The sequence below is a fragment of the Simochromis diagramma genome, unplaced genomic scaffold (assembly GCF_900408965.1).
Source record: "Simochromis diagramma unplaced genomic scaffold, fSimDia1.1 OVJJ01000228.1, whole genome shotgun sequence".
NCBI lineage: Eukaryota > Metazoa > Chordata > Actinopteri > Cichliformes > Cichlidae > Simochromis > Simochromis diagramma.
Genome location: NW_024386873.1, coordinates 782,501 through 808,838, shown reverse-complemented (window position 1 = coordinate 808,838; position 26,338 = coordinate 782,501). Strand labels below are relative to the sequence as shown.

The window sequence follows — 26,338 nt, the reverse complement described above, 5'->3', positions numbered from 1 at the left end:
GCAAACACAGAAGAGAAGAAAGCTTCCATATTCCTGGCAGCTTTCTTGTGTATAGAGTCTGAAAGCTGCTGTGACACCAGATAACTACCAAAGTAAGGTCCAAACAAAATGCTTCAGTTGCTGTGGGAAGGGCAGCCATGCTGGGGAAAATGAGTTGACTGTGATTTTGACCTGACCCTCAGGTGGGTGATCTTACCTGTCAGAGCTGTTCTCCACGTTCAGTTTTCTCTCGACGTCTTTTAGAGCTGCTGCCAGAGACGTGCTGGTCTGATCCAGTCTCTGCTGAGCCACCTCCACCCCCACGGACGGCTCAGGGGGAAGACCTGGACCCAATGCATATATGTGAGACCTCCCAGCTGCCAGAGACGGGCTCTGGGGGGCCTGAGCGGATGGAGCTGGAGGCCCGCGGGTGGGTGAGGATGGAGAGGCGAAGGCCAGACTTTGAACCACACTGATGGTCACAGTAGGAGACGACAGTCCTGCAGAAGAAGATATCCATACAGTAAAACACCAACAAGTGCCAAGTGAAGGTTGAGACGTGTCAACCTACATCCAAGTCAAGTTACATCCTTTTCATCCATCCATGATGCACTGAGCATTTCTTATCTGTTATTAATCTCTGTCTCTCTTCCACAGCATGTCTTTATCCTGTCTTCCTTCTCTCACCCCAACCAATCACAGCAGATGGCCCCGCCCCTCCCTGAGCCTGTCGAGTTTCTTCCTGTTAAAAGGGAGTTTTTCCTTCCCACTGTCGCCAAAGTGCTGCTCATAGGGGGTCATATGATTGTTGGGTTTTCTCTGTATGTATTATTGTAGGGTCTACTGTACAATATAAAGCGCCGTGAGGCGACTGTTTGCTGTGATTTGTTGCTGTATAAATAAAATGTAATTGAATTGAATCATATCATGCATCCACTCTAATCTTCCTTTCCATCTCAAGTTCCACCATCACTGACAAACACGACTGAGATACTTCTATCTAGCAAATCTGCAAATTTGTAATAGTACCAAGTTAGAGAGGCAAGGCTTAGCTGATCTGCATGTGCAGAGGCGAGAGAGTGGATATTTGGTGAAAAGATGATGAAGATGGAGCTGCCAGGTAGGAAAAAAAGAGGAAGATGTGCAGAGGGTTAGTATGACAGAAGAGGATGCTGGGATAGAGTGAGGTGGAGGCAGATGGTCCACTGTGGAGACCACTAAAGGGAGCACCCAAAAGAAAAAGAACCAAGACCCAGGAAAGCGTCTAAGTCCAACTCAAAAAGTCCAAAGCCCAAAAGTCCCAGTCTCAAGCTCTGTCTAGAAATAAAAGACTCAAAGTAACTACAACATGCCCCTACTCCAAGCCCAGAGCCAAAGTTCCAGTTTCTCTTTCATCCAAGTGAAACCAGAGGGCGTAGTAACAGATCACAAGTCAAAGAAAGTAGGACTCGCATGTTTCATCTACAGTCAAATCAGAATTCAGTCAGTTACTGAGCCCACATTTCCTTAAGAAGCAGAATCTGCGGGCTTTATAATGTCACAGCGTATCAGTGAGGTGTGAGTCTCTTACCCTGTGAAGCCAGCAGACTGTGCCGGACAGGTTTTGGGGCGACAGCAGGTTTAGGGGAGAGAGGAGGTTTAATGGGGGAACCGGTTGCTGGACTGGCTGGCCTCTCCACGCTGGTCTCACTGATTCTCAGACTGACCTCCGGGTTCAGGGATGGAGGCCTGCTGCTGTCAGACTCGGGCTCGGTGGCCCCTGCTCCCTCTCTGCTGGGGGACCCTCCTCCCTGCTCCTTGTCTTTGGGTTTGTGTCGGCGCTTCACCGTGTCTGACTCTTTCAGATTAAACTCCAGCACCTCCAGATTCTTGACCGCTGGCTTATCAGGAGGCTCCAGCACGGCCTCAGCCCTGGGCGGACCTGGAGCTTTGGGCCTCTGTTTGATGGTCAGGTTGCCCTCTTCGGCGAAGGGGATGCACTCGCTGGAGCTGTTTTGAGGTGACGAGGAGCGTTCCAGTCCATGACCGTTTGACTCTTCTTCCTCGGAGTCCGATTTGACCCCTCGGTCCTGCTTGGTGCTGTCGTTGTTCTCGGTGGAAACACACTGGCTCTTCACCCTCCTCCTTACTCCTGCAACCTCGGAGCTGAGGGAGGGAGATGGAGCCTCGTGCCGCACAATATCTGGTGTGGAGCTGCTCTTCCCCTCTGCGCTGCTTTCCAGGGACGCTGCGATGCTGCGCACGCTCCCCGGACTGTCAGTCACTATGCCGCCAGTGGACGAAGTCGTGCTGCTGTCGCTTAGCTCGCCACTGGTGGTGCTGCTCACTGAGCTCAGTCTCTTTGGGGGAGGAGGAGGGGGACCTTTTTTCCGGGCACGGACAGCAAACGACTGACTGCGTCCCAAGCTGCCATTTTTGTCTGGACTTGGCTGCAGTCGAGCCAGCTGGTGGCGGCCGGGCTTGCGCGTTAAAGTGGCGTAAGATGGCACGTTTCCAGCACGCATCAGCTCCTCATCGTCCTCATCGGGCTCTCCATCTGACAGAGCGTAGCGGGTGATGCTCTGGGTGCGCTTGTTGGGTGGTGTCAGGGTCATAGCGTGGTTCTGGTGCCTGGGAGACGAGTTCAGGTCTGCGGAACCGCACTGAGAGTGCAGGTAACTGAACCCCTTTAGGGTTGGGGAGCCGTGAGGGGAGGAGCCTTGGGATCCAGGCAGTTTGGGCTTTGCGGGGATGGCCGGGTACTTGAACACAGTGGCCGTACCCAGAGGAACCTGTTTTGGCAGAGGCTGCTGCTGTAGGGGCCTCTGGTCCCATCCCTCAGGAAGATTCCTCTCCTTGGCGGGGCTGCCCTCCAGGCTCTCCTGGGACCAGTTCTGGGGGGTGATGGAGGCTGTAGGAGGCTCCTGTGAGCGTCCAGAACCTCTGGACCGGGTGTCAATGCTCTCCTGGCTCTGGGACATCCCCACCGCATTCTTGATGGCCAAACCTTCCTCGCAGTCTCCGTAGTGGCTTGACATTGCTGTCTGAAGCTCGGCGCTCAGCTCGCTGTCCTGGAAGGTCAGCATCTTCGGGGTGTGAGGTGAAGAGCATTCGCCGCCAGCATCGGCCTCAATGGCGACCAGGTGAAGGGCTCCGGGACCTTTGCGTCGCAGCGTGCCTTGGCCTGATTCAGCCTGAAGGATCGCTCTCTGGATGTCACACAGCTTCTTAACTGCCAACATCAGCTTCTTCTGGTGGCCTGGAAGCAAATTGAATTATCAGACTCAAAACGCAGACAGAAACACAGTCCACAAACTCAAAGATCCAACGAGTCCTCACCCAGCTTGGTGATGCCAATCTCCTGCAGATCCTCCCAGGTGAGGTCTTTGACGATGCTGATGGAGTCATAGCCATTTTCTGAGAGTTTTTTGTGGTACTGCGGGAGGCCGATGGCACTGAGCCACTCGCAGAGATCAGACTGTGAGAAAAGGCCACGTGAGTTGGATCAGGTATTGAGCTTATTATGCAGCAGTGTGTGCACGAAACAGCGGACAGTCTTACTGGGATGTACTCTGGCAGCCACTCGGGGATGTTCAGGTTGTTGATCTCAATGGAGATTTTCTTGCGGTGTCCTGGCTTGGTCACTCCGATGGCCGTGAGATCCTGCACACATTAAACATCAGTGAGTCACCACATGCCACACGCAGAGCCGCATAGTCCTGCGACTGCATCTGAGACTGAGTTTATATCAGTGGTTTACAGTCAGCGTGACACGGGTCAATACTTCACTGGATTATTCAGTTAATCACAAAGAAGAATCTGTCTATGAAAAAAAGGTTCTGTAATTTGTAAGTTTTTACATTGTGTCAAGAATATTTTCGAATTATGAAATTCTCTTTAACTTTCACTGATCTTTAGATCATTTTAAACCGGAATAAATAGTGAATTGCAATTTACACATTTACAAACGTTTCGCTTCTAATTTTTCTTTCTAACATTTATAAAAAGTTCTGTCACCACTGTGATGTCACCTGTTGGTTTTTGAAGCTTGTGAGCTCTTTTTCGGAATCAGAAACTTTTGGACAACAAGCGGCGTGGATCTGGAAAATTATTTTTTCATGACATCTAATAGAATTCTAGAATTTTATTATATTTTATGAAGGAGGAAGTCATCTACATAAACCAAACAGTTTGTGTATCAGGCTGTAAACACGTTTGTTTCAGCTGTAAAGTTTTAACATGGGAGTCTATGGGGACTGACTCACTGCTGCCCCTCCTGGGTGTTGGAGAAACTGCAGCTTTTGGTGGTTCAGCGCTAGCCTCATTTTATCAGCTCCGGAGGTTGTCATTTAAGTGAAATCACAATGCCACAATGAGTGTAAAAAGAAAACGCAGAAGTCATGGGAGAAGAGTACAAGGATCTAAAACCTGCAGGGTGTGTTCAGGTCATTGTGAATCAGGTCCAAGTGTGCTGGGACCTGTTTATGTCAGGGCTCCTCTTAGATGGAGATGCAGTTTGTTTTCCTTTGGGTTGGTTCTGATGCAGTGGGTCTAAATTTGGGTCATCCTATGTTGATACTGAGGGCGGATGACTTCAACAGAAGTTGTGCAGTTCTTTTTAAATAAAGGAGTGAAGGGTCACCTCAGGGGTCATCCTGCTGATGGTCGGTACATCATATCCAGCGTTCAGGAAGTTTCCGGTGTACTGCTCGAGCTGGAACTCACTCAGCCACTGATAGATGGCTTCTGCATCCTAAAACACACACAGACATTAATTCATCAGGTGATACACGCAAGTAAGATCTTACTTCTTTTAGTTACAGCTTTTAAATAGAACCAGAGGCCAGCTCAGAGGAATCAGGTTTATGTAAACTCTCAGTTTGTTAAACCTGCTTTCTGGAACTTTCCCATGCTGATGTGCAAATTATTGTGATGCAAAACAAAAACTAACAGCATGAAGTTGGTTTTAAAGTGCTGCTCTTTACCTTCCCATCCAGCAGCTGCTGAGGACGAACAAACTGCTGGGAGAAGCTCTGCTCTGCAGGTCTCTGCACCGTCACTGTCTGCCTCCGAGGAGTCCCGCCTACACGAAGGAGATGATCAACGCAGATCAAACACACCTTAGATATTATTTACTGCAGCACCTCAAAGTGACAGGAGGTAAAATAAGGCAGGAAATGGAACGGAAGGACCAATGTATGCTGCTGCAGAACATATCTCTGCTTCACAGACGGTGCATTACGACTTTTATCATAATTTCAGATGTGATTTAAGACCAGTGTTGGGAAGATTACTTTTAAAATGTATTCCACTACAGATTACAGATTACATGGCCCAAAATGTATTTTGTAACATATTCGGTTACATTACTCAATGAGAGTAACGTATTCTGAATACTTTGGATTACTTAATATATTATCATGCTTTTTACAACTATATGAAAGTACTATGCCCCTCTGGGAATCACTACCTTATCGCGGTGGAGGGGTTTGTGTGTCCCAGGGATCCCAGGGGCTATGTTTTCTGGTGGCTAGCCCCCTGGTAGGGTCTCCCATGGCAAACTGGTCCTGGGTGAGGGACCAGACAAAGAGTGATTTAGGAGATCCCTATGAAAATACCATCGAGGGAACAGTTCACCCTGCCCGGGATAGGGTTACCGGGGCCCCACCCTGGAGCCAAGCCCAGGGAGGGTACCCGAGGGCGAGTGTCTGATGGCCAGGCCTTAGTCCATGGGGCCCGGCTGGGTACAGCCCAAAAAAGGGAGATGGGCCCATCTTTCTGCAGGCCCACCACCGCACGACTCACCGTAGGGGTCGGGTGCAATGTGAGTCGGGTGGCAGCCAAAAGTGGAGGCCCTGGCGGACCGATTCCCGGCTACAAAGACTGGCAACTGGGACATGGAATGTCATCTCTCTGGTGGGGAAAGAGCCCGAGTTAGTGCGTGAGGTTGAGAAGTACCAGCTAGATACAGTCGGGCTCACCTCAACGCATGGCCTGGGCTCTGGAACCAGTCTCCTGTAAAGGGGCTGGACTCTGTCTCGGTCTGGAGTTGGCCCTGGTGAGAGGCGTCGGGCTGGGGTGGGTATCTTGTTATCCCCTCGGCTTGCTGCTGGTATATTGGGGTTTCTCCCAGTGGACGAGAGGGTTTGTTCCCTTCTCCTTCGGGTCAGGGAACGGGTCTGACTGTCATCTGTGCTTATGTGCCGAGTGGCAGTTCAGAGTACCCAGCCTTTTTGGAGTCCCTGGTTGGGGCACTGGAGGCAGCTCCCCCTGGGGACTCTGTTGTCCTACTGGGAGACTTCAGTGCTCACGTGGGCAACGACAGTGAGACCTGGAAGAGTGTGATTGGGAGGAATGGCCTCCCGGATCTGAACCCGAGCGGTGTTTTGTTACTGGACTTCTGTGCAAACCAGTTTGGCCATAACGAACACCATGTTCGAACATAAGAGTGTCCATAAGTGCACGTTGCACCAAGAAACTCTAGGCCACAGGTCGATGATCCATTTTGTAATCCTATCACCAGACCTGAGGCCTTATGTTTTGCACACTTGGGTAAAGAGAGGGGCTGAGCTGTCAACTGATCACCACCTGGTGGTGAGTTGGATCAGGTGGCGAGGGAGGATGCTGGACAGACCTGGTGCGCCCAAACGTACAGTGAGGGTGTGCTCGGAACGCCTAGCAGAGGCCCTGGTCCGCGAGATCTTCAACTCACACCTCCGGCAGAGCTTCAACAGCATTCCGAGGGAGACTGGGGACATTGAGTCCGAATGGACCATGTTCAGCACCTCCATTGCTGAAGCTGCTGCACTTAGCTGCGGGCGCAAGGTAGTTGGTGCCTGTCATGGTGGTAATCCCCGAACCAAATGGTGGACACCAGAGGTGAGGGGAGCCACCAAGCTGAAGAAGGAGTCCTATCGGGCTTGGTTAGCCTGTGGGACTCCGGAGGCAGCTGATAGGTACTGACAGGCCAAGCAGAATGCAGCGGGGGGTGGCAGAAGCAAAAACTCGGGTGTGGGAGGAGTTTGGAGAGGCCATGGAAAAAAAGACTTTGGGACTGCCTCGAAGAGATTCTGGCAAACTGTCGGGCGACTCGGGAGGGGGAAGTGGTGCTCTACCTGTATTGTGTATAGTGCAGGTGGAGTGCTGCTGACTTCGACTGAGAAAATTGTCAGGCGGTGGAAGGAATACTTCAAGGACCTCCTCAATCCCACTGGCACGTCTTCCGTGGTGGAAGCAGAGTCTGGGGACGAAGGGGATGACCCACCAATCTCTGGGGGAGAGGTCACTGAGGCAGTTAAACAACTCCTTGGTGGCAGAGCCCCTGGGGAGGACGAGATCCGCCCCGAGTTCCTGAAGGCTCTGGATGTTGTAGGGCTGTCTTGGTTGACAGGTCTCTGTGATGTTGCGTGGAGATCAGGGGCAGTACAACTAGACTGGCAGACCAGAGCGGTGGTCCCCATCTTTATGAAAGGGGACCGGAGGGTGTGTTCCAAATACAGGGGAATCGCACTCCTCAGCCTCCCTGGGAAAGTCTATGCCAGGATGCTGGAAAGGAGAGTTTGTCCGCTAGTCGAACCTCGGATACAGGAGGAACAATGCGGTTTTCGCCCTGGTTGTGGAACACTGGACCAGCTCTTTATCCTCTCGGCGCATGGGAGTTTGCACAACCAGTCTACATGTGTTTTGTGGACTTGGAGAAGGCATTCGACCGTGTCCCTCAGGGGGGTCCTGTGGGGAGTGCTCCGGGAGTATGGGGTGTTTGGCCATTCAGTCCTTATATGACCATTGCAAGAGCTTGGTCCCCATAGCCGGCAATAAGTTGGACTTGTTCCTAGTGGGTGATGGGCTCCGCCAGGGCTGCCCTTTGTCACAGATTCTGTTCGTAGTTTTTATGGACAGAATTTCTAGGCATAGCCAAGTGGCGGAAGGCTTTCACTTGGGTGGTCTCAGGATCTCATCTCTGCTTTTTGCAGATGATGTGGTCCTGTTGGCTTCATCGAGTGATGGCCTCCAGTTTGCCTTGGAACGGTTCGCAGCTGAGTGTGAAGAGGTGGGAATGACAATCAGCACCTCCAAATATGAGGCCATGGTCCTCAGCCGGAAAAGGGTGGAGTGCCCATTCCGGGTCAGGGATGAGTTCCTGCCCCAAGTGGAGGAGTTTAAGTATCTCGGGGTCTTGTTCATGAGTGATGGGAGAAGGGAGCGGGAGATCGACAGACGGATTGGTGCAGCGGCTGCAGTGATGCGGACGCTGTACTGGTCTGTTGTGGTGAAGAGGGAGCTGAGTGTAAAAGCGAAGCTCTCAATTTACCGGTCGACCTACCCTCACCTATGGTCACGAGCTGTGGGTAGTGACTGAAAGAACGAGATCGCGGATACAAGCGGCGGAAATGAGCTTCCTCCAAAGGGTGGCTAGCCTCTCCCTTAGAGATAGGGTGAGAAGTTCGGCCATTCGGAAGGGGCTCAGAGTAGAGCCGCTGCTCCTCCACATTGTAAGGAGCCAGTTGAGGTGGTTCAGGCATCTGACAAGGATGCCTCCTGGGCGAGGTTTTCCGGGCATGTCCCACCGGGAGGAGGCCCCGGGGCAGACCCAGGACACGCTGGAGAGATTATATCTCTCGGCTGGCCTGGGAACGCCTTGGTGTTCCCCCGGATAAGCTGGAGGAGGTGGCTGGGGAGAGGGAGGTCTGGGCTTCTCTGCTTGGGCTGCTGCCCCGCGACCCGGCCCCGGATAAGTGGAAGAAAAGGGATGGATGGATGTACTATTGCTGTGTGATTTATTACTATTGCTGAAGGTTGCTCGCCATACCAATATCAACTAGATTTTTAAATCTTAATATAAAATGAGTAACAGTAAGGTGGGCATTAGGTAAGGCTGTACTTTTTGCAGCGATCTCGTATAGAAAAATATTTCTGTATCAGTAATATGTTTTCTTTTTGTCTGTTAATAATCATGTGGAACTGCACATGATTATTTGCAGCTAGCAGGTTGTTAATGCTATCCATCAAGTCTAAAAACAGCATGTTAATACAAATCAAATCAAATCAAATCACTTTTATTGTCACATCACATGTGACAATACATGGAGATACATGGAGATCCTGAAGGCTGAAAGTGTTCTAACATCTCAGCTGTTTGTTTTTATTCAGGCATACATGTGTACTATGTTTATTAAGAGAGATTAAGCTTGTGTTTCTGTCATGTAGTGATTGTGCTTAACTGTATGAAGCTTATTAGACATTGTGAAACAGATGATACATAAAAGCAAATTTTGCCAAAGTGCTTAAAAAATACTTTTTGAAATTACCTTTTTTTTTTTCTTAAAGAAATCTACTACATCATTAGTAAGTTTTATGTCATGTGTAATTTCCATTGCAAATATTAATCACAGTTAAATTAAGAGGGGATGGAGCTGTGATGTCATCAAGTACACTGCCGTTCCAATTGTGGAAAGATTGCGCTGTGTTCTCAGGAAATCTTGAGTATTTACAAACAGTCTAACAGTCTATGATCTAACCTCAGCTAACGCCAGCTAATAATGTTAGCTTGGTGGCGAGTAGCCTTCATTAATAGTAATAAAAATCACACAGCAATAGAACATCGAAGATACTGAATCCAATACTTCTTATGGAGTGGTGTTGGAAATTCCAAGTAAGAATTCCTGCCCGTGCACTGCTGGCTCTGTTGTGCTGGCTCCGGGTCCATTGCGTAACTGACACTATTAACAGGACGCTTACATTAGAGCCTCTTATTGAGTGTTTTGTTTGGGTTTTCAGCAATCCGAATCAGTGTATTAATCCCAGAAGGAAATTGAGTAAAGTGCCGCGGGTCGTACTTGAACACGGGCCGGCCGCTCTCAGCTATGCACCATATGCTTGCATGCTCATCCAACTGACCTACACCTACCCTCCACTGCATTTAATCACCAAAATTGGAGAAAGCATAGAGAGGGGATAGCCTAACATATGAAACAGGAAATGACTGCCGAGTATTCTATTTATTTCAACAAAGTAACTGTATTCTGATTACCACCTATTTAAACGGTAACTGTAAGGAAATACGGTTACTCATATTTTGTATTTTAAATATGTAACACCAGTACATGTATTCTGTTACTCCCCAACACTGTTCAACACACAGATAGTCGCAGCAGATGGCCCCGCCCCTCCCTGAGCCTCAGGTTACTTCCTCTTAAAAGGGGGGGTTTTTCTACTCATAGGGCGTCATATGATTTTGGGATTTTTCACTGTGTGTATTATTGTAATATAATGAATTGAATTGAACTGAATAGGTACCTGCAGGATGATCGGCCGGCCTGCTAAAGTCTGCAGACTGCCCTGGATCAACAGCAGAGGGCGCCGCCTGCACATAAAAACATGTAAAACAGCAGCGGCGCAGTCAGCGAGCAGCACAGAGCTTCACATCAACACACAAAATAAAATAATTTAGAAGAAAAACTATAAATGAAAAGGCAAATCTGTGCAAATCGTGACACATGAGAGATTTCAGCAAATCTTTAGGTCATTTTAGGAGCTTTTACTGAGTCTGACTCTCAGGTATTCAAATCATTAATGTGATAAGCATTTTGGATTAACAGGCTTCTCCCTTCTGAGTCCAATTTTCTCTAACCTTTTTTTCAGCCATCATTATCTGATCCTATATTTCGAGATTGGCATGACATGTTTCAATGATCTGTTTTTTGACAATACCTTTGCATCTTTTGCTCAGCTTTCTGAAAAGTTTAATCTCCCACGTACACATCTTTGCAGATATGTGCAGATCAGACATTTCCTTCAATCTCAGATTCCAAATTTCCCGGTAGCTCCAGCTGCAAGCCCAGGGGATATGCACCTTACTCTAGTTCCAACACGTAAAGGGTTTATCTCTTATCTATGACAGGCTGGTGAGCATGAACGTTTCCTCGATAGATTGGATTAAAACCACCTGGGAACAAGATTTAAATCAGTCATTGTCTATGGATACACAAGACTTAATACTCACGTTAACTCCACATCCCTATGTGCCGCCACTGTCTTTTACAATTTAAGGTCGTGCATAGGTTCCATCTCTCCAAAGTCAAACTATCTCGTACGTATCCGAATGTTGACCCCTCTTGTGATAAGTGTGGGAGTGCGGAGGCTTCCCTTATCCATATGTTCTGGGCGTGCCCTAGCCTGGAGAGATATATTTCAAACTTTGTCCCTAACTCTTGGACACCATATGGATCCTAACCCATTAGTTGCGCTTTTTGGCACCACCGGGGAGGCTGATGCACGGTTGACCTCGTCACAGCGTTGCACGCTCTCCTTCGCCTCCCTTGTAGCTAGACGTACAATCCTACTAAGATGGAGGGCTGCCCCTTTGCCCAGCCAGGCTCAATGGCTGAGGGACCTTATGTATTATCTGAGCCTTGAAAAGATCCGGTATGCGATTAGTAATAACAGCGGCAAGTTTTACAAGGTGTGGGGGCGATTCCTGAAACACTTTTCCAGCCTCCAGGTTGTGAATCCGACTTCCAGCATCACTCAGTAAATCCTCCCCCCTTCTTCTTCTTTTGTAAACTGATAAAAGCAATAATAAGACATGTGAGCGTTCACTCAGTTCAAGTCAAATATGAAATGTTTCCATCCACAGTGCAGTGATAACTTCTCACAGGGCAGAACTGAAAACACAAGCTGTCTGTAGCATCTGCAGCCATCAGATGTACTCGGCGTGTCAGGAGTCACATGTCATTTCCTCATCTAATTCTGTGTGTCACGTGATTCGTGACACCCGAGCTTACCGAGGTCTGTTTATGTAAACTCCTAAATCCTTTTCCAGAAATCAATAAAAGTGTGTTTCAGGGGGTCAAAGGTCACAGTCGGGCTGTGGTAGTGAAACCGACTCAGTCCAAAGCATTTCTGTATTCAAATCAGAGACTCGCCCAGATTAAAGTTTCCAAATCTGAGAAACGGGCTCAAAAAAAAGGTGCTTATGTGTCCACGTGCATCCGCTGTACCTTGTTGTCATGGTGACTGGCGTGGTGCTGCAGTCCGTTGGGGGCGTGGCTGCTCTCAGTGCTCTGCCCGCTGCCGGCGCTGCGGGTGCTGCCCACGCTGCCGGTGCTCCCGACGCTGTTTCTGTCTCCAGCTGCAAACCAAAAACACAACAATGAACAAACCCGCCAGCCACCATCAACGCACGTCAGGCTGGAGGAAGCTGGGGGAGATGGGGGGTGGCGGACGGGATGCGTGGGAGCACAGCTGCAGGCACGAGTCTGACCGGGAAGCTGCTCGTGCAACATCTACCTGAGCTGCACGAGCAGCTGGAAAGCTTCTCAATCGACCCGGAATCACGTCAGGATCAAAAGATTCTCCCGCTGATCCGCCGCCGCTGAGAGAAAAGCATCGAATCATGCACAACATTTCCTCAAACACACCTGATCCGTGCTCACAAACGCAGCTCTGCAAACTCCCCTGTGGGAGCCCGACGCTCAGAGCGCGAGTTCAGGCTGAAGCAGGCGACACAGCGCATCATTCAGAGTGTTTGGACCCGACACACCAGGACGACTCTCCCGCCTTTTCTTTAACGGCTGGTTTCACACAACTGGCGTGATGAGCGGCGAGGGGACTAAATGATGTATCTGCATTTAGTTTTGAGTGCTGTGAGGTAAAGTCTCAGCTGCAGCAGGTCTGAAAGAGAGGACTGACCATCTCATTCAGTCATACATTGAAGCGGTGGAGGTTTCTCTCACTCGTACAGGTTAGGGTCGCCTGAGGCGCTGAAGCTGGACGTAACTGGACTTTGTTTCAGGTTCCTGAAGATGTTTCAGCTGCCATCCGAAGGCGTGAAGTCAGAGGAGAAACGTGTTCAAGAACCTAAAAAGTCCAGCTGCGATCAGCAGACCACCACGTCTCAAACTTCCTAAACTCTTAGATTATTTCAAAGTGTGTTTTGAGCCAGGAACAGCCTTTTAGCTCTGAGCACGCTCACCTCACTGTTGAAAAGACTGAACTTTCTGCTACTGAGCACCAAAGCTCGACATCTGAAGCCAACTTCCTGTTTGCTTTCTCTGGGAGCTTCCCCTCTCAAACAGACTCGGCGTCATGGTGGAAGTGATAGCACTGGTGACATCAGAGGGCGCGAACAGACGTACAAACGATTATTCGACAACATGAAGCAACTTGAGACATCACGAGGAGGCCCGAGGTAATGCCAGGCAGCTACAGGAGGCGCCCTGAGACTGAGTGAGGGGCGTTTGGCGGTCTTGGTGTGTGGGGTCCTGATGCAGAGCGTTGAGCGGGCAGCGGAGCAGCTTCAGAGCAGCCGGGGAGGAAGAGCTGACGTTAGTGGGGGCTCTTACCATGACACGAGTCCCTGAGAACCCAGATGTCCTCGAAGGGACACCCAGACTGAGACAGACGGCTCGGAGACGAACCTATCAGACACAGAGACTCGGATGGACCTGGTTCTGTCAGGGAAGGGGAGGGGGGCTGACTGAGGGGGTGGGCTGAGGTGCAGGACACAGGTCAGGGTTCAAGCTACAGTCACACCTGTGCAGGTGAGTGATGAGTCACCTCAAAGACACGGTGACAGGAAGGACCCCACACACACGCACTCACGCGCACACACACGCGCGCACGCATGCACCCACACACACACGCACGCATGCACGCACACACACACGCATGCATGCACGCGCGCACACACACACACGCACGCACACACTCACGCACGCACACACACACACACACACACACACACACACACACCTTTGTGATCTGTGCGTGTGGCTGCAGTGTTAGCCGTGGATCATTAGCATTAGCATCACGTTCTTTTTCTAAAGTTTTGCCAAAGACGCAGCCTGTGTGGAGGAGGCGGAGCATGTAACACGGCTAACATCAGCACACACGCTCTGCAGTGTGACGTTACTGTGGTGTGTGTGAGAGAAGAAGGCGTGGTTTTAAAATGATCCATGAACATGAGAACAGCAGTAACAGATCTGAAACAATGGAGCAACAAACTGACCAATCAGCACAGCGACACCACGACAGTGTGTGTGAGTGTGTGTGTGTGTGTACCTGCGCTGGTCGTGAGGCCGTTGGGCAGCGGCAGCACCACGTGGGTGGGGGGTGCATACAGAGCGTAGGAGTCGTCGGTCTGAGGGGCGGAGCTGAGGCTGGAGGAGAGGGGGGCTCTGGACAGCAGCTGCTGGCGCTGGGTGGGCAGAGAGGCGTGCCGGGAGAGGGTGCCCCCTACAGGCGAGACGGGGGAGGGAGGAGGGGGAGGTTATCAAGCTGATGGTTAGAGGTGGAGGTGAGTGATTATGTGGTGTGGATGGAGAGATGGATGCTGGAAGGCGGAGCGAGGAGCATGGGATGGTCTGCAAGCAAGCGGATTAGTTTCTGTCTCAGGTGGAGGGGGGGAGGGGGCGGGGTTTTAAATCGATCGACTCCTACAGGAAGTGAAGACTCGTTCTACTCACACTGAGGGGGGCTTTGCATGATTCCCAGCTCAAAACAATCCTTATTTATCTGATTCTGGGCCTCTGTGTGTGACAGAGAGACGTATCTGATGCTGCGACTAACAGACAGGTGGGTGCACCTGACCCCTCAGCCGACGCCTGCGAGAACATTTCTAAAGCAGCGACCTCGCACCGACTGACCGTTCCTCCTGCTGATGACCTCCACGATGGTCGGGGGGAAGAAGCCCACTCTGTCCACGCCTCTCTGGCTGTCGTGGATGTGGCCTTTCCAGCGTCCGTCCACGTGCTGCTCCAACACCTGCAAAGGACCTCAGCCTTAACCTCAGATCACAGCATCATTCGAGGATGGTTTCAGTTACAACGAGCTACACGTCAAATGTTCGGGTTAGCGTTTCGCGGCAGCAGCTCATCAAAGTCTTAATTAAGACGTATTAGTTTGGAATAACTATGAAGTGCGTCACCAGCAGAGCTTTGACTGTAAATGCTGTTTTACTACTTCACACCTCCCGGAGAAGAGTCTGGGTTTTCCTGCTGTTTACACAAGAACGGGAGCGCTGCGCCTCCCCCGCCGGCCTCCGTCAGGTTTAACACTGAACGCAGGTCTCAACACGAGGCCTCGTACCTGCATCACCTCGACACCTTCGGCTTTGCTCACCTGCGTGACTCACTCACAGGAAGTGGCTCAGATCTGTGGTTAGTTCATATCATATCATCCTGACTGAACTCGGTGTGACGCACGCCACCTTCATACAGGAAGTGCGGACTCGTCTCCGCCTGCCTCTGAGGCGCGTTTGTGATTTCATGCTACATTAAAAAAAACTAAACGTGGGCCTAACACTCGTCACATCTCACACACAGATAAATGTGTTTTGTTTAATGAGCTGTAATTTTCCGTGGCTCCATCTGCATCCCCTCAGCTGGCAGGTCAAAGCCCGGGCGCCTCACCGTGATCAGGTCTCCGGCCCGGACGTTGAGGGCGGTGGGATCGTGGAGGTTCCAGTAATCCTTCAGAGCTCTGACCTGCAAAACGCCCGTCGCATCTGAAGAAACACAAACAGGAAGTACGTGAGAACAAAAACAACAGGTTCATTTTTAGTTTTTAAAGTTACGACTTGTGTTATTTCACAGCTAATAAACAGCATCCAAATATGTATGAGCAGAACTTTAAGGCACTAATTATTAAAAGCTAAAAATCTTATTTACAAAAACAAACGTATGCAAAATGAGCTTATTTTAGCTGAGTTAGTTACGGCTAATGTCAGCGCTAAAACGACTTCAGCTGCGCTGCTAGCTTCAGTCCAGGTGTGCAGTTTGCTGTAAGCATCTTTTTATGAGCTCGATAGTTATCCCAAACACCGTCACACACAAACGCTGATTCATTTTCTCCTGATTACAAACGTGGAAATGACTCATTAGCTTGGCAGAATATGTCAGGATATAACAGTGTAAATATCCACATGTATTATTTATCACTCGCTGTTGCACAGGAAGTCTGAGTGAATAAGCAGCATCGTTCTTTTGTATCTCTGAGCTGTTTTCTGTTCAGTCTTTAGTTTTCGGTGAAATTCATTTAACTTTTGTTTGGCTGTGAAACGCTCAGAGTTTTATTAGGTAGCGTGTGTTTGGACTGTGAGACGCAACAAGAACACGGATGCTTCTGCAGCAACTGTGGCGACAAACACGGTGAACTGAGAAGGAACCAACACATGTCACGTGATGTTAGCCGACGCCGTACCTTCTTCGGCTAAAATGTTGCAGAGTCTTAGTTTGAGTTCAGTGAAATAAACGGAGTGTAAAAAACACGTCTCCGTCAGGAATAAGCGTCTAATAACAGCAGGCCTGAAATTTTAATGCGGAGGAAACTTCCACGTTGTGACTTTCAGCACTTCCACAAAGACGGAGCGAGACAGCGCACGCAGAGAATAACAAGCAAACGTTTTCTATAGAAGCTGAAACACATTCGACGGACTGTCAGCCCGACTCTGCACCACACACGAGCGGCTGCTGACGCAGGCGCTAACAGCTCACATCAATAATTCATCTGCGGCGCGTGCCGGCCGAGCACGGACCAATTATTCATCTCCGCTCGGCAGCAGTAAACGAGGCGGGAAACACTCCGTCCGAGTTTCAATCACTGCTTCAACACAACCGCTCATTATTCCCTCAGTCTGTTCCCACAGGAGCTTCAAACGCTGCAGGATTACGGAGCGCGCTCACGCGCCGCATGTGCAGCGCCGCTAACTTTGATGCTGGATCTGCTCTTTGAAGCCATGACAACGACAGATAAGAGTTTAACGTTATGTAACTGCAGATTTATACGCGGCCGCTGTGATCAGGTGGTCAGGTGGAAGCACGGCAGAGCAACGCTTTGTGTCACAGATCTCGTGTTTAAGAAGCGCATTTGGAGCTGAGGCAGAGCAGACGTGGTGGGGGAGCGAGGAGGAAGCCGAGCTGGGTTTGATTGGACCTCGTAGCAGCTGTTTGATGTCCCTGCTGGCGTGCGAGGTGGTGAACTGGTTGACGATGTCCAGCGCCGTTTGGTTGTAGGTGTTTCGGATGTTCACGTCCACTCCGGCCTGCACCGACAACAACACAACACGAAGCTGTTTCAGTGATATCGCTGCAGGACCCGCTCTTCACTCACAGCATCGCATCCATTAATCATCCATCAAATCTCAATCTGAATTTCATTGGACATCAACCGAATGTTTTAAACAGATACTGCAGATCTCTCTCTCACACACACACACACACACACACACACACACACACACACACACACACACACACACACACGTGCACACACACACACACACGCACACACACTCACACACACACACACGCACACACACACACACACACACACACACACACACACGTGCACACACACTCACGCGCACGCACATGCACACGATGCAGGAAATAAACTCACGTCCAGCAGCAGTCGGACCACTTCAGTTTTCCCGTACAGCGACGCTTCGTGCAGAGCTGTTCCAGACTTGGTGGTCTTGTTGATGTCCATGCCGGCCTTCAGCAGCAGCCTGAAAGCAGAGCAACGACTCACAGCCGGGGCTAATTTTACATCCCTGTTTCGGCCGAATGCCTCCTGCTACACACGTCTGCACATTTCACACAGTTACTGTAGCTGCACACACTGAGCAGAGTCCTAATAATGAGCTTTGTCACTAACAGCAGGTGGGATGGACGCACTTCTCGTCACTCTTGTTGCCTTGAACTGTGCAGTATTACAGTGATCAGTGATGATGATTAGGGCAGGGCAATATGGTCAAAAATATTTATCACGATATACATTTGAAAATGTGCAATAACGATATAACTGACGCGAGACAAAACTCCACAACTGTATTAGTGCAAAAACCCCATTAATGTATTTTCACTTAAACAAGCAGCTGTTTTTTATGCAAACTCCTCGCTGACAGTTTAACCAAAAGGCATTTCAGTGGAAACTGGCCGACAAATCCTCAGCATAACCATGTATAATAGCCACAAAACTTAAAGAGGTTAAACACACACAATACAAGCACAGTACGTATCACTCCGCGAGGCTCCGCCTACGATAGCCGTAATGCTCCAACAATCCATCAAGCGGTGCGGCTTCGTAGCTTAGCAAAGTCGTACTGAAACATCTGACAGATTTTCGAGCGCCGTGCACATAAAATCGTTTCGAGGTCAGTAAACACAACCAGAGTTCATACATAAGGCACACGGGGTTATAAGGGGCTCTGTCGACTTTCAGAAAAATCAAAGGATTGATTTTAAGTGCGCCGTATTTTCCAAACAACACGGTAATAACGACGGCCCGCTAGCATGCTCTACCAAAAATAGTGCTTTGTTGTGTATCTGAGGGACGAAAGCTAAACCAGTTCCACACCAGTGAAGCTGCAGCATTTTTACAAACCAGTTCTGGTTCATCGTTTCATTCAACGATCCGCTTTCGCTCTTCTCGTTCTCCGTTGCCGCCATGTGCGTATGAAAACAAAGGCACTGCGCATGCGCGTGTTACCCATATTCTATCGCCATATTTCATTTCCTTATCGTTGCCCAACATTATACCGGTATTACCGTGAACAGTATGATATGGCCCAGCACTAGTGATGATGGTGTCAGTGATATTATCAGTTTCACACTGAAACAAACAGCGCAGGAAAGAAGAGCCTTGATTCAGTGAAACAGCTCGGCCTCATTTTCTCTCACTTATTATTCAGCAGGTGAAAATAAACGTCTAAAATACTGCCTGTTAGATTCAGCTGCACACACACACACACACACACATGCACACACACACACACACACACACGCACACACACAGAGGAATACTTGTAAGCGGGATGAAAAGCTGTGAAACTGGGTCACAGACGTTGTAGTGGATTTCATATCTCTGCAGGGAACGCGAGGCATGAAGAAGACTCCCAGAAATAAAAACACACACACAGACACACACACACACACACACACACACACACACACACACACACACACGCACACACGGAGCCAGCTCCACCATCCCCGTGCGAGTGTGCCGGCTCAGCGGTTACACCACAGACCACAGGAGCTCTGCCCTCTGATTGCAGCATCTCTGCAGCTCACACTCACTTTCACACTCAGCGTATTCACACACACACACACACACACACACACACACACACACACACACACAGAGAGTTATGAAGCGCTCTCGTCTCACCGTATGACGTCCTTGTGCCCGTTGCGAGCGGCGAGGTGCAGCGGGGTGGTGAAGGCCGAGTCCATCGGCTCCTTCCTCTCGCCCTCCAGCAGCGCCACCACCATGTTACTGCTCAGCAGCAGCTGGGCCACCTGAGGGGAGGAGTCAAAGAGAAGAAGTTTCCCAGAGTCAGAAGCTCCCACGGTGCATCGTGATTCCTGTTTCCACAGCAGAGCCAAAGCTCGGGAAGATTCAGCTCATTAACACAGATCACAAACAAACATCCCATAATTATAAGATCACCAGCTCCGTGTGACTTGGACGATCTTTCCTCAGAGCTTCAGTGATTTCTATTCAACAAATGATCCAGGACACGGTGACGTCAAACCAGGGATCACGTTCACAGCCCGCCGATCACACACGAACACGTCAGACTTTGTTTCATGGACGACAGAGCAAAACACTAACAGGTCGTGGATTACTCGTTTCCACTCGTCTGGTTGCAGAAACGTGTGGACAGCAGGGCGATGGACGACCTGTGCTATGTTGATAATTATGAAGGTTTGGGTTGATATCTCCCACACGTGCTCGTGTTTGTCGTCCCAGCTGACGTCAGCTCCCTGTCCTCCCCGTTCTAGAAAACAGACTCCTCCTGAGCGCTTTTAAAGTTCCCAAATTCCAAATCCTGAAGTTTTGGGCTTCAAGCAGGTTTATGAAGGTTGATCCTGGACGGACATCCTGTGAAACAGGAAGTGGAGAAAGCTGAGACTTAAGATGAGACTGGTAGACACGTAGCACCTCTTTACTCTTTTTGGTAATGACTGGACTGGCTACCATCATCATCATCATCGTGAGCCTGTGCGTGCGGACAGCTGACAGGTCACGTAATGAGTGCTAGCTCCGCCGTCGGTCCATCAGTTGTCAAATCTTCCACGTTCAGCATGTTTTCGTTCACTCGCTACACCCACAGCACGGCTCCACCTGCCGACGACCACACAGGTGAGCGTGAGCTAACACATCAGTGACACAATCCAGATGTTTAGTGTGAGACACAGCTGGACGCTTTAGGCAGCAGTGCGCTCATGTGAACCCGATGACCCCGCCCCCAAACTCACATACAGGATTGCTGCGTTGAACGTGAAAATAAGCACTAACGAAAGTACTGTACCAACTGTATTCTCCCTCTGTTCTCTCAGAGGAGGATTTCTGCAGGTGATGAGGAGCTGATAAATGACCTCGGAGAGCAGTTATGAAACTCTTGAATGGCCACACGGCAGCTCAGGTGAGTACACCTGAGCTGCAGAGACAGAGAAGTTCAGCTGAACCGAGGAGACAACACGAGTAAAACAAAACTCTGTGGCAGCAGAAGCTGGTTTGGATCCCTCGTATCATCAGAGGAACATCATCAGGAGGGACGCCGACCCGCGGCGATGAGCGTCGCTCCGTGTGGCTGATCACTGAGGAGAGGGAGCTGAGCACCAGCTGATTGGGCGGAGCTTAACGGAAACGCAGCAGCTGCGGGCGACACGCCCCGACATCGTGAGCGGCAGCTGAGGCCAAAGCTCACCGACGCACGTCTGTGCTCCCGTGTTTGTGGGGACGCCGTCTGTAACCCACAGGGACAGACTCCACCCCCCAGCATCCCCGTGACCAAAGACGAGCGTCATGAAATCCTGAAAACGTCGTGTGAGAGGATCTGCTGTACGACACGTCGGCTCTGGGCTGCTGTCACAGCTGTCTGTACCACATCTGTGCTCCTCTTCTTCATGGTTCCTCTTCTTTCCTCTTCATCAAATCCCAGCATCAGCACCGGGGCTTTCTGCTGCTGCAGACTGGGAGTCCTGAGCCACTGGTTTATGGAGGCTTTGAAGCATTTTGGCTGCTGGGCTTTTGTGCAACGGCCAAATTGGAGCGCTACGCTTTCGGCTAATGCTAGCTGATAAAAGCACATAACTGATTACTGCTCAGTAACATCCAATCAGCCTCGTTGGATCGTCTGTTAGCACAAGACCGTTTCAAAAAGCTCCAACAGCACAAACACATGACTCAGAACAAAGATGGCTGACAGGAGGTCGTCTACAAATCCAGCCTGAAAACAGAACGATCCACCTGATGAGCGCGGCTGGAAAAGCAAAAGTGCCACGTATGTCTGCAGTTCATCTTCTCTTTAAGACCCGCTTCCTAAAAGCACTCTGTCTTACTGGCCCACTTCTGGAAGCCTACAGAAGGGCAGTACTGTGAACTCCGCCTCTTCCTGCCACCGTGGAGGCTCCTCACACAGACTGTGGGAAAAACTTTAGCTGTGTCCCAAACAGTGCTGGGTAAGTTACATTAAAAAAGTAATTAATTACTAATTACTTAGTCAACATTGTATTTAAAATACTTATCTAATTACTGTGTCAGAAAAGTAACTTAATTACTAAATAAGTAATTTAACTAAATACTTCTTAAAATCCCTCTAAACCTTGAGTGGGCAAACAATAGAAATTAAACTCTTTAAATAGTAAAAACATTTTTTAAAGACGGAGACTCTGCAGCAGCGGCAGCATCTCTTCCACAGTGTCGCCTGCAGCCATTTTTTAAGCACCGTCTGTGCTGCTGAAGTAAAATCAGGTTTTGCTGCTTAGCGGGAGTTGCCGCGGTGATGGATGATGAAGGATCGCTCAGAAGTGTTCGTCTATGCTCTGTGTCAGGCGCTTCAGTAGGTTACTCCTGCTATGAACAGCAGCCCATAGTTTTTACAGATTACTGTAAAGTTCTTGTCTGCTTGTTTCCGAAAAGTGAAGAGACGGGAACATGTCCACGTCATGAAACAGCCACTCGTCCGACAGCTCGCGCTGTAGAAAACGACCGTGCAGCAAACTGGTGTGAAATGACGCGCAGCTGCACTACAGCCATGTTAAAGAGCAGAGTTTACTTTTACCTTTAGACGACAAATTATTGAAATTAAATAATGACATTCAGCGAGTTTAATTATTTTACAATGTAACGCAAGCACATTGTAAGTAACTGTAATTAAAATACCTAAAAATGAACAGTAATCAGTTACTCTACTTTTTCAGTGGAAAAGTAATTTAATTACAGTAACGCGTTACTTAGTAACGCATTACACCCAACACTGGTCCCAAAACGTCGGCTGCATCCTCCCAAGGCCGCATTTGAAGGCCGATTACGTCACAGCCAGGCGAGGAAGGCCGTCCCCAAGTCATCGACTCCTTCAAATGCGTCCTTCATTTCCCCGGATTTGAAGGATTGGTCGGGTGTGTCCTTCATGGTCCACCATATCCCAGAATTCATAGCACGGCCCAGCCGATTCCAGTTTCCAACAATGGCGGCTGCTACTAAGTTTTAATATCACTCTTATTAATCTTTCTGGGTCACAAAATAAACTCTTAACATATTTTCAGGTGAGAAAGTAGCTGTGCAAACTTCAAGTATCTGCTGTTTATCAAGACACCGCATATTTGCAAAAGTGCTGCGACGTTTTCAGAGACGTCTGTTACCCACCAGCTCAAAGCTGACCGGGAGGTCGAGGGTCACTGGAGCCGGGGCGATAACAGTGAACTCCCAGCTTCATCGTTTTCAGACCCCCGCGGTCTGTCGCTACTCAGGTTAAACGTGATATATACGTCACTCGGACAACCTAAAAATGTTCTTGTTGGGCTTTTTTCAGTGTTTGATTTGTTCCTCAGTAAATCGGTTTGGCTGAGATCAAAGTTATTAGATTAGATAAAATTAAACTTTATTAATCCATCGGGTGGGTTCCTCCTCTTTTTTTTTTTTACACAGCTGAATAAACGTCAAACAGAAAACTGATAAACAGGAAGTGTGAGACGGTCGAGAGTTTACTCCAGCGTCCTGTTATATTTTAGACAGCAAGGAGCAGACGGCAAGTTTATTAACTCCACCCAGACAGCGGTGACGCAGATCTGAAGGCTCGACCGTCACATTTCACAGCCGCTCACTTCCGGCCTTCTCGGTTTTCGAAGGACGCGGCCCACGTAGACCACGAAGGCCGCGTCCTCCGAAGGATGTGGGCTGCGTTTTTAGGACACAGCTGTTGTCTTCGGTCCTTTTTATTCTTTTGCTTTTTTGTTACAGATTAATTTGAATCCATCACATATTTATTCTTTTGACCGTTTTTCACTTCAGAGACGTTCAGTCCAAAACTAAGAACTTTCCCAGTATCTGTGTAAAGTGCACAGAGACTGACTGCAGAATAAAAGTCCTTTATATGATCGTCAAACACACGCTCACCTTAACTCGTCCAAACTCACAGGCCAGATCCAGAGGAGTCTTCTTGGCTTTGTTCACCAGACACGGGTTAGACTGATGCTGCAGCAACATCTCAGACTGCAACACACACACACACACACACACACACACACACACACACACACACACACACACACACACACACACACAGTTACAGTCTTATTCAGCTTTGCCTGGTTCACAGTTGAATATAATCCTTTATCTGGTCCTCGGTTCAGAGCCGCTCCTGCGTTCATCAGTCACATGACCTCCACCCACGAGCGCCGGCGTTAAACACAAACCTTACATGGACATTTGTCTGTTTGCTCACTCTGAGCCTCTGATAATCAGGCAGTGTATGAAAATGGCTGATGCAGCACTTTCAGTACTTTTGTTCAGCCTGTTGACTTGAAGCTGAGAGTCTGCACGTCACTGTTGGGTGTAAAATCCTGTGTGGTGCCGTGAAGAAGCTAAGCTAAGCTAAGCTTCTGTAGACGCCGACACAGAGGCGCTGCGGCGTCTAGCAGCGCTGCACTCCGCTGCTACTATCAGTCAGCGATGCTGAGACCTCCGCGTGAGCCGTCATCGTTACCACAGCTGCCCTACAAACACGAGGCGCTCATTGTCCAGCAGGAAGTAAACCTGGAGGACAGGAAGTCACGGATCAATCATTGCTAGAGGGCGCGATGTGAATCTGACTCCACATCAAACACTCAGCTCTTAGTCTTTCACATCCATGCTGTCAGGAGGATCTGCTAACAGCTCTGTTCTGACCCGGAAACAAGACTCGAACGTCCAGATTAGCACGCCACCGTCGGGGTCACGGATGTAAACTCACCTACATTCATGCTAATCCTGGCCTCAAAACTGCGAGCGGTGTGTGTGACAGCGGGACGACTCAGAGCTGACCCGGGATTAACCCGCAAACCTGCTGCATTCATTTCATCAGCCAAACACCCCCCCTCCTCCTCCTCCCCCTCAGGCTCACATCTGGGCTGCTGCACCACCAAAACGCTCCAAATCTACCCCTCCCTCCTCCACCAGCACCACCTGAATCCACCAACCCGGGCTCCTCCCTCCTGTCGGACTTATTTATTACCCAGAGTGTTTAACAGAGTGACCTCGACCTGCCACTGTGAATAACACACACCTGAAGAGGAAACAGCTGAGTGTGTGTGTGTGTGTGTGTGTGTGTGTGTGTGTGTGTGTGTGTGTGTCTGTGTGTGTCTGCACGTGTGTGTCTGTGTTCATTTTTTGCCATCATATAAACACACATCTATTCCAGGCTGAGTGATGTGACCACAGGTCATGTGACTAGCGGTGACGCGTGTCACCTTCAGACTGCGCTCGCACTCACCACTTCGTAGTGTCCGTACTGAGCAGCCAGGTGCAGCGGGATGTGGCCGTCGAGTGAGGCGCCGTTGACCGAGGCTCCGGAGCGCAGCAGCATCAGGACCGACTCGGCTTTTCCCTGCCAGGCTGCATAATGCAGCGGGCGCATTCCTGCACGACACCAACAACACAAAAACCGTCGGTGTGAGCCGAGTCGCTGTAAAACACGTGGAGGCGGAGCCGATCACAAGGCGGTGTAACCGAGCGCCTTACCGTTACTATCCTTGATGTCCACGGTGGCCTGAGCCTCGAGCAGCGCCGCCAGCAGCTCGCTCGTCCCTGTGAGAGCGGCGTGGTGCAGCGCTGAGAACCTGGCAGGGGTCGAAGGTCACACAGAGAGACAAAGAGCATTAAAGTCAAACAACCCTCGCCTTCTAGTTTTCACTCGTTTGACTTTTCCAACATTAACTGTGATGGAAAATATTCCCAAACTTTGAAATTAAGACAGGAAGTCGACACAGTGACACTCCCAGTGTCTCGCCCTTTGGGGTAACCATACACACACACACACACACACACACACACACACACACACACACACTCACGCTTTATTCATGAACTTCCTGTGCTGTGTCATGTTTGCGTGTGTGCGTGCGACACAAAGGCGTCACTTTCACAGCTCGACAGAGCGGCGTGTGTTTCAGACTGAAAGCAGCTTCAGATCCTGTTTGCAGCGTGAGGCTCAGCTGGATGCCATCAGCCACACACACACACACACACACACACAGACACACACACACCACATCAGTGTGTGTGCCGCTGGCTTCATTCACACAGAATCAAAGCGCCTTTGAAAGCAGCGCTGCTCTTCTTCCTCACAACAACAGAGATCCTGTGGTGACTTGAAATCCTGCATCCAGACTCCGTTCTGTGATCGGGGTGTGTCTGAGAACCAAACAAAAGGCTGAACAAACGCTCCGCGGTGCCTGGACTCGCCGCCGCACGCATGGAGAGAAGGGCGGAGGCCGACTATTGTGAGTCAGACAGACCTGTGGGTGCAGGTAACGGCAACACCTGGGAGCACGTCCAGATGTGCCGGGCTCACGTCTGACATGGTATTGTGTGTGCAGATGAACCAGCTTGAACGAGGTGGGCGTGTCACCGAGGTGGGCGTGTCACCGAGGTGGGCGTGTCCGTATGTTATCGTTCATGCAGAAACTGCTCCATGTTCGCTTCATGAATGAAACCTGTTGCAGGCACAAACGCCTAGAATAAACGGAGCTCCGCCTTTCTGGAACGTCACGGCTCCGATCGGCTTCTTTCACATTCCAACTGCGACCAAACGAACACACGCCACGCCCTCGACCTGCGGGCGACTGCAGCGGCGACCCGGTGGGACCCGGCCGGCCCCCCGACCATCGCAGACAGACAGGGCTGATGAGAGCTGCTCGTCTGTGGGACTCCTGCATCATTCTGCTCACATCTGCGAGGCTCGGTCTGAATATTGATGACATGGATCCTACTTCCACAAACAGACTGAGCCTGACTGACCGCAGACGGTCTTGCTGCTGTTTTAACTCTGAAGATGAAAGCTCTCTTTGTGAGAACAGAGCAACTGTTCACATCTGTTTACAACAAACGGCTC

General features: G+C 49.9%; 1 protein-coding gene across 6 annotated transcripts in view; it reads right to left on the bottom strand.

Moving 5' to 3' along the window:
* The window catches only part of LOC120733539 (caskin-2-like), a 54,222-nt gene that overhangs the window by 2,955 nt on the left and 24,929 nt on the right, over nucleotides 1–26,338 (bottom strand). For 3 of the 6 annotated variants that reach the window (XM_040031810.1, XM_040031809.1, XM_040031811.1), the window contains 18 exons: nucleotides 24,967–25,064; nucleotides 24,719–24,864; nucleotides 23,365–23,460; nucleotides 19,129–19,259; nucleotides 17,356–17,464; nucleotides 16,891–16,999; nucleotides 15,369–15,463; nucleotides 14,604–14,721; nucleotides 14,020–14,193; nucleotides 13,302–13,376; nucleotides 11,958–12,088; nucleotides 10,255–10,321; nucleotides 4,944–5,041; nucleotides 4,601–4,711; nucleotides 3,520–3,621; nucleotides 3,298–3,436; nucleotides 1,550–3,217; nucleotides 197–479 (listed from right to left, as the gene is read on the bottom strand). In XM_040031810.1, coding sequence (XP_039887744.1) covers nucleotides 197–479; nucleotides 1,550–3,217; nucleotides 3,298–3,436; nucleotides 3,520–3,621; nucleotides 4,601–4,711; nucleotides 4,944–5,041; nucleotides 10,255–10,321; nucleotides 11,958–12,088; nucleotides 13,302–13,376; nucleotides 14,020–14,193; nucleotides 14,604–14,721; nucleotides 15,369–15,463; nucleotides 16,891–16,999; nucleotides 17,356–17,464; nucleotides 19,129–19,259; nucleotides 23,365–23,460; nucleotides 24,719–24,864; nucleotides 24,967–25,064 — 3,750 coding nt within the window. The remainder of the gene's footprint in view (nucleotides 1–196; nucleotides 480–1,549; nucleotides 3,218–3,297; nucleotides 3,437–3,519; nucleotides 3,622–4,600; nucleotides 4,712–4,943; nucleotides 5,042–10,254; nucleotides 10,322–11,957; nucleotides 12,089–13,301; nucleotides 13,377–14,019; nucleotides 14,194–14,603; nucleotides 14,722–15,368; nucleotides 15,464–16,890; nucleotides 17,000–17,355; nucleotides 17,465–19,128; nucleotides 19,260–23,364; nucleotides 23,461–24,718; nucleotides 24,865–24,966; nucleotides 25,065–26,338) is intronic. The other 3 variants (XM_040031812.1, XM_040031813.1, XM_040031814.1) reach the window with 3 other exon arrangements.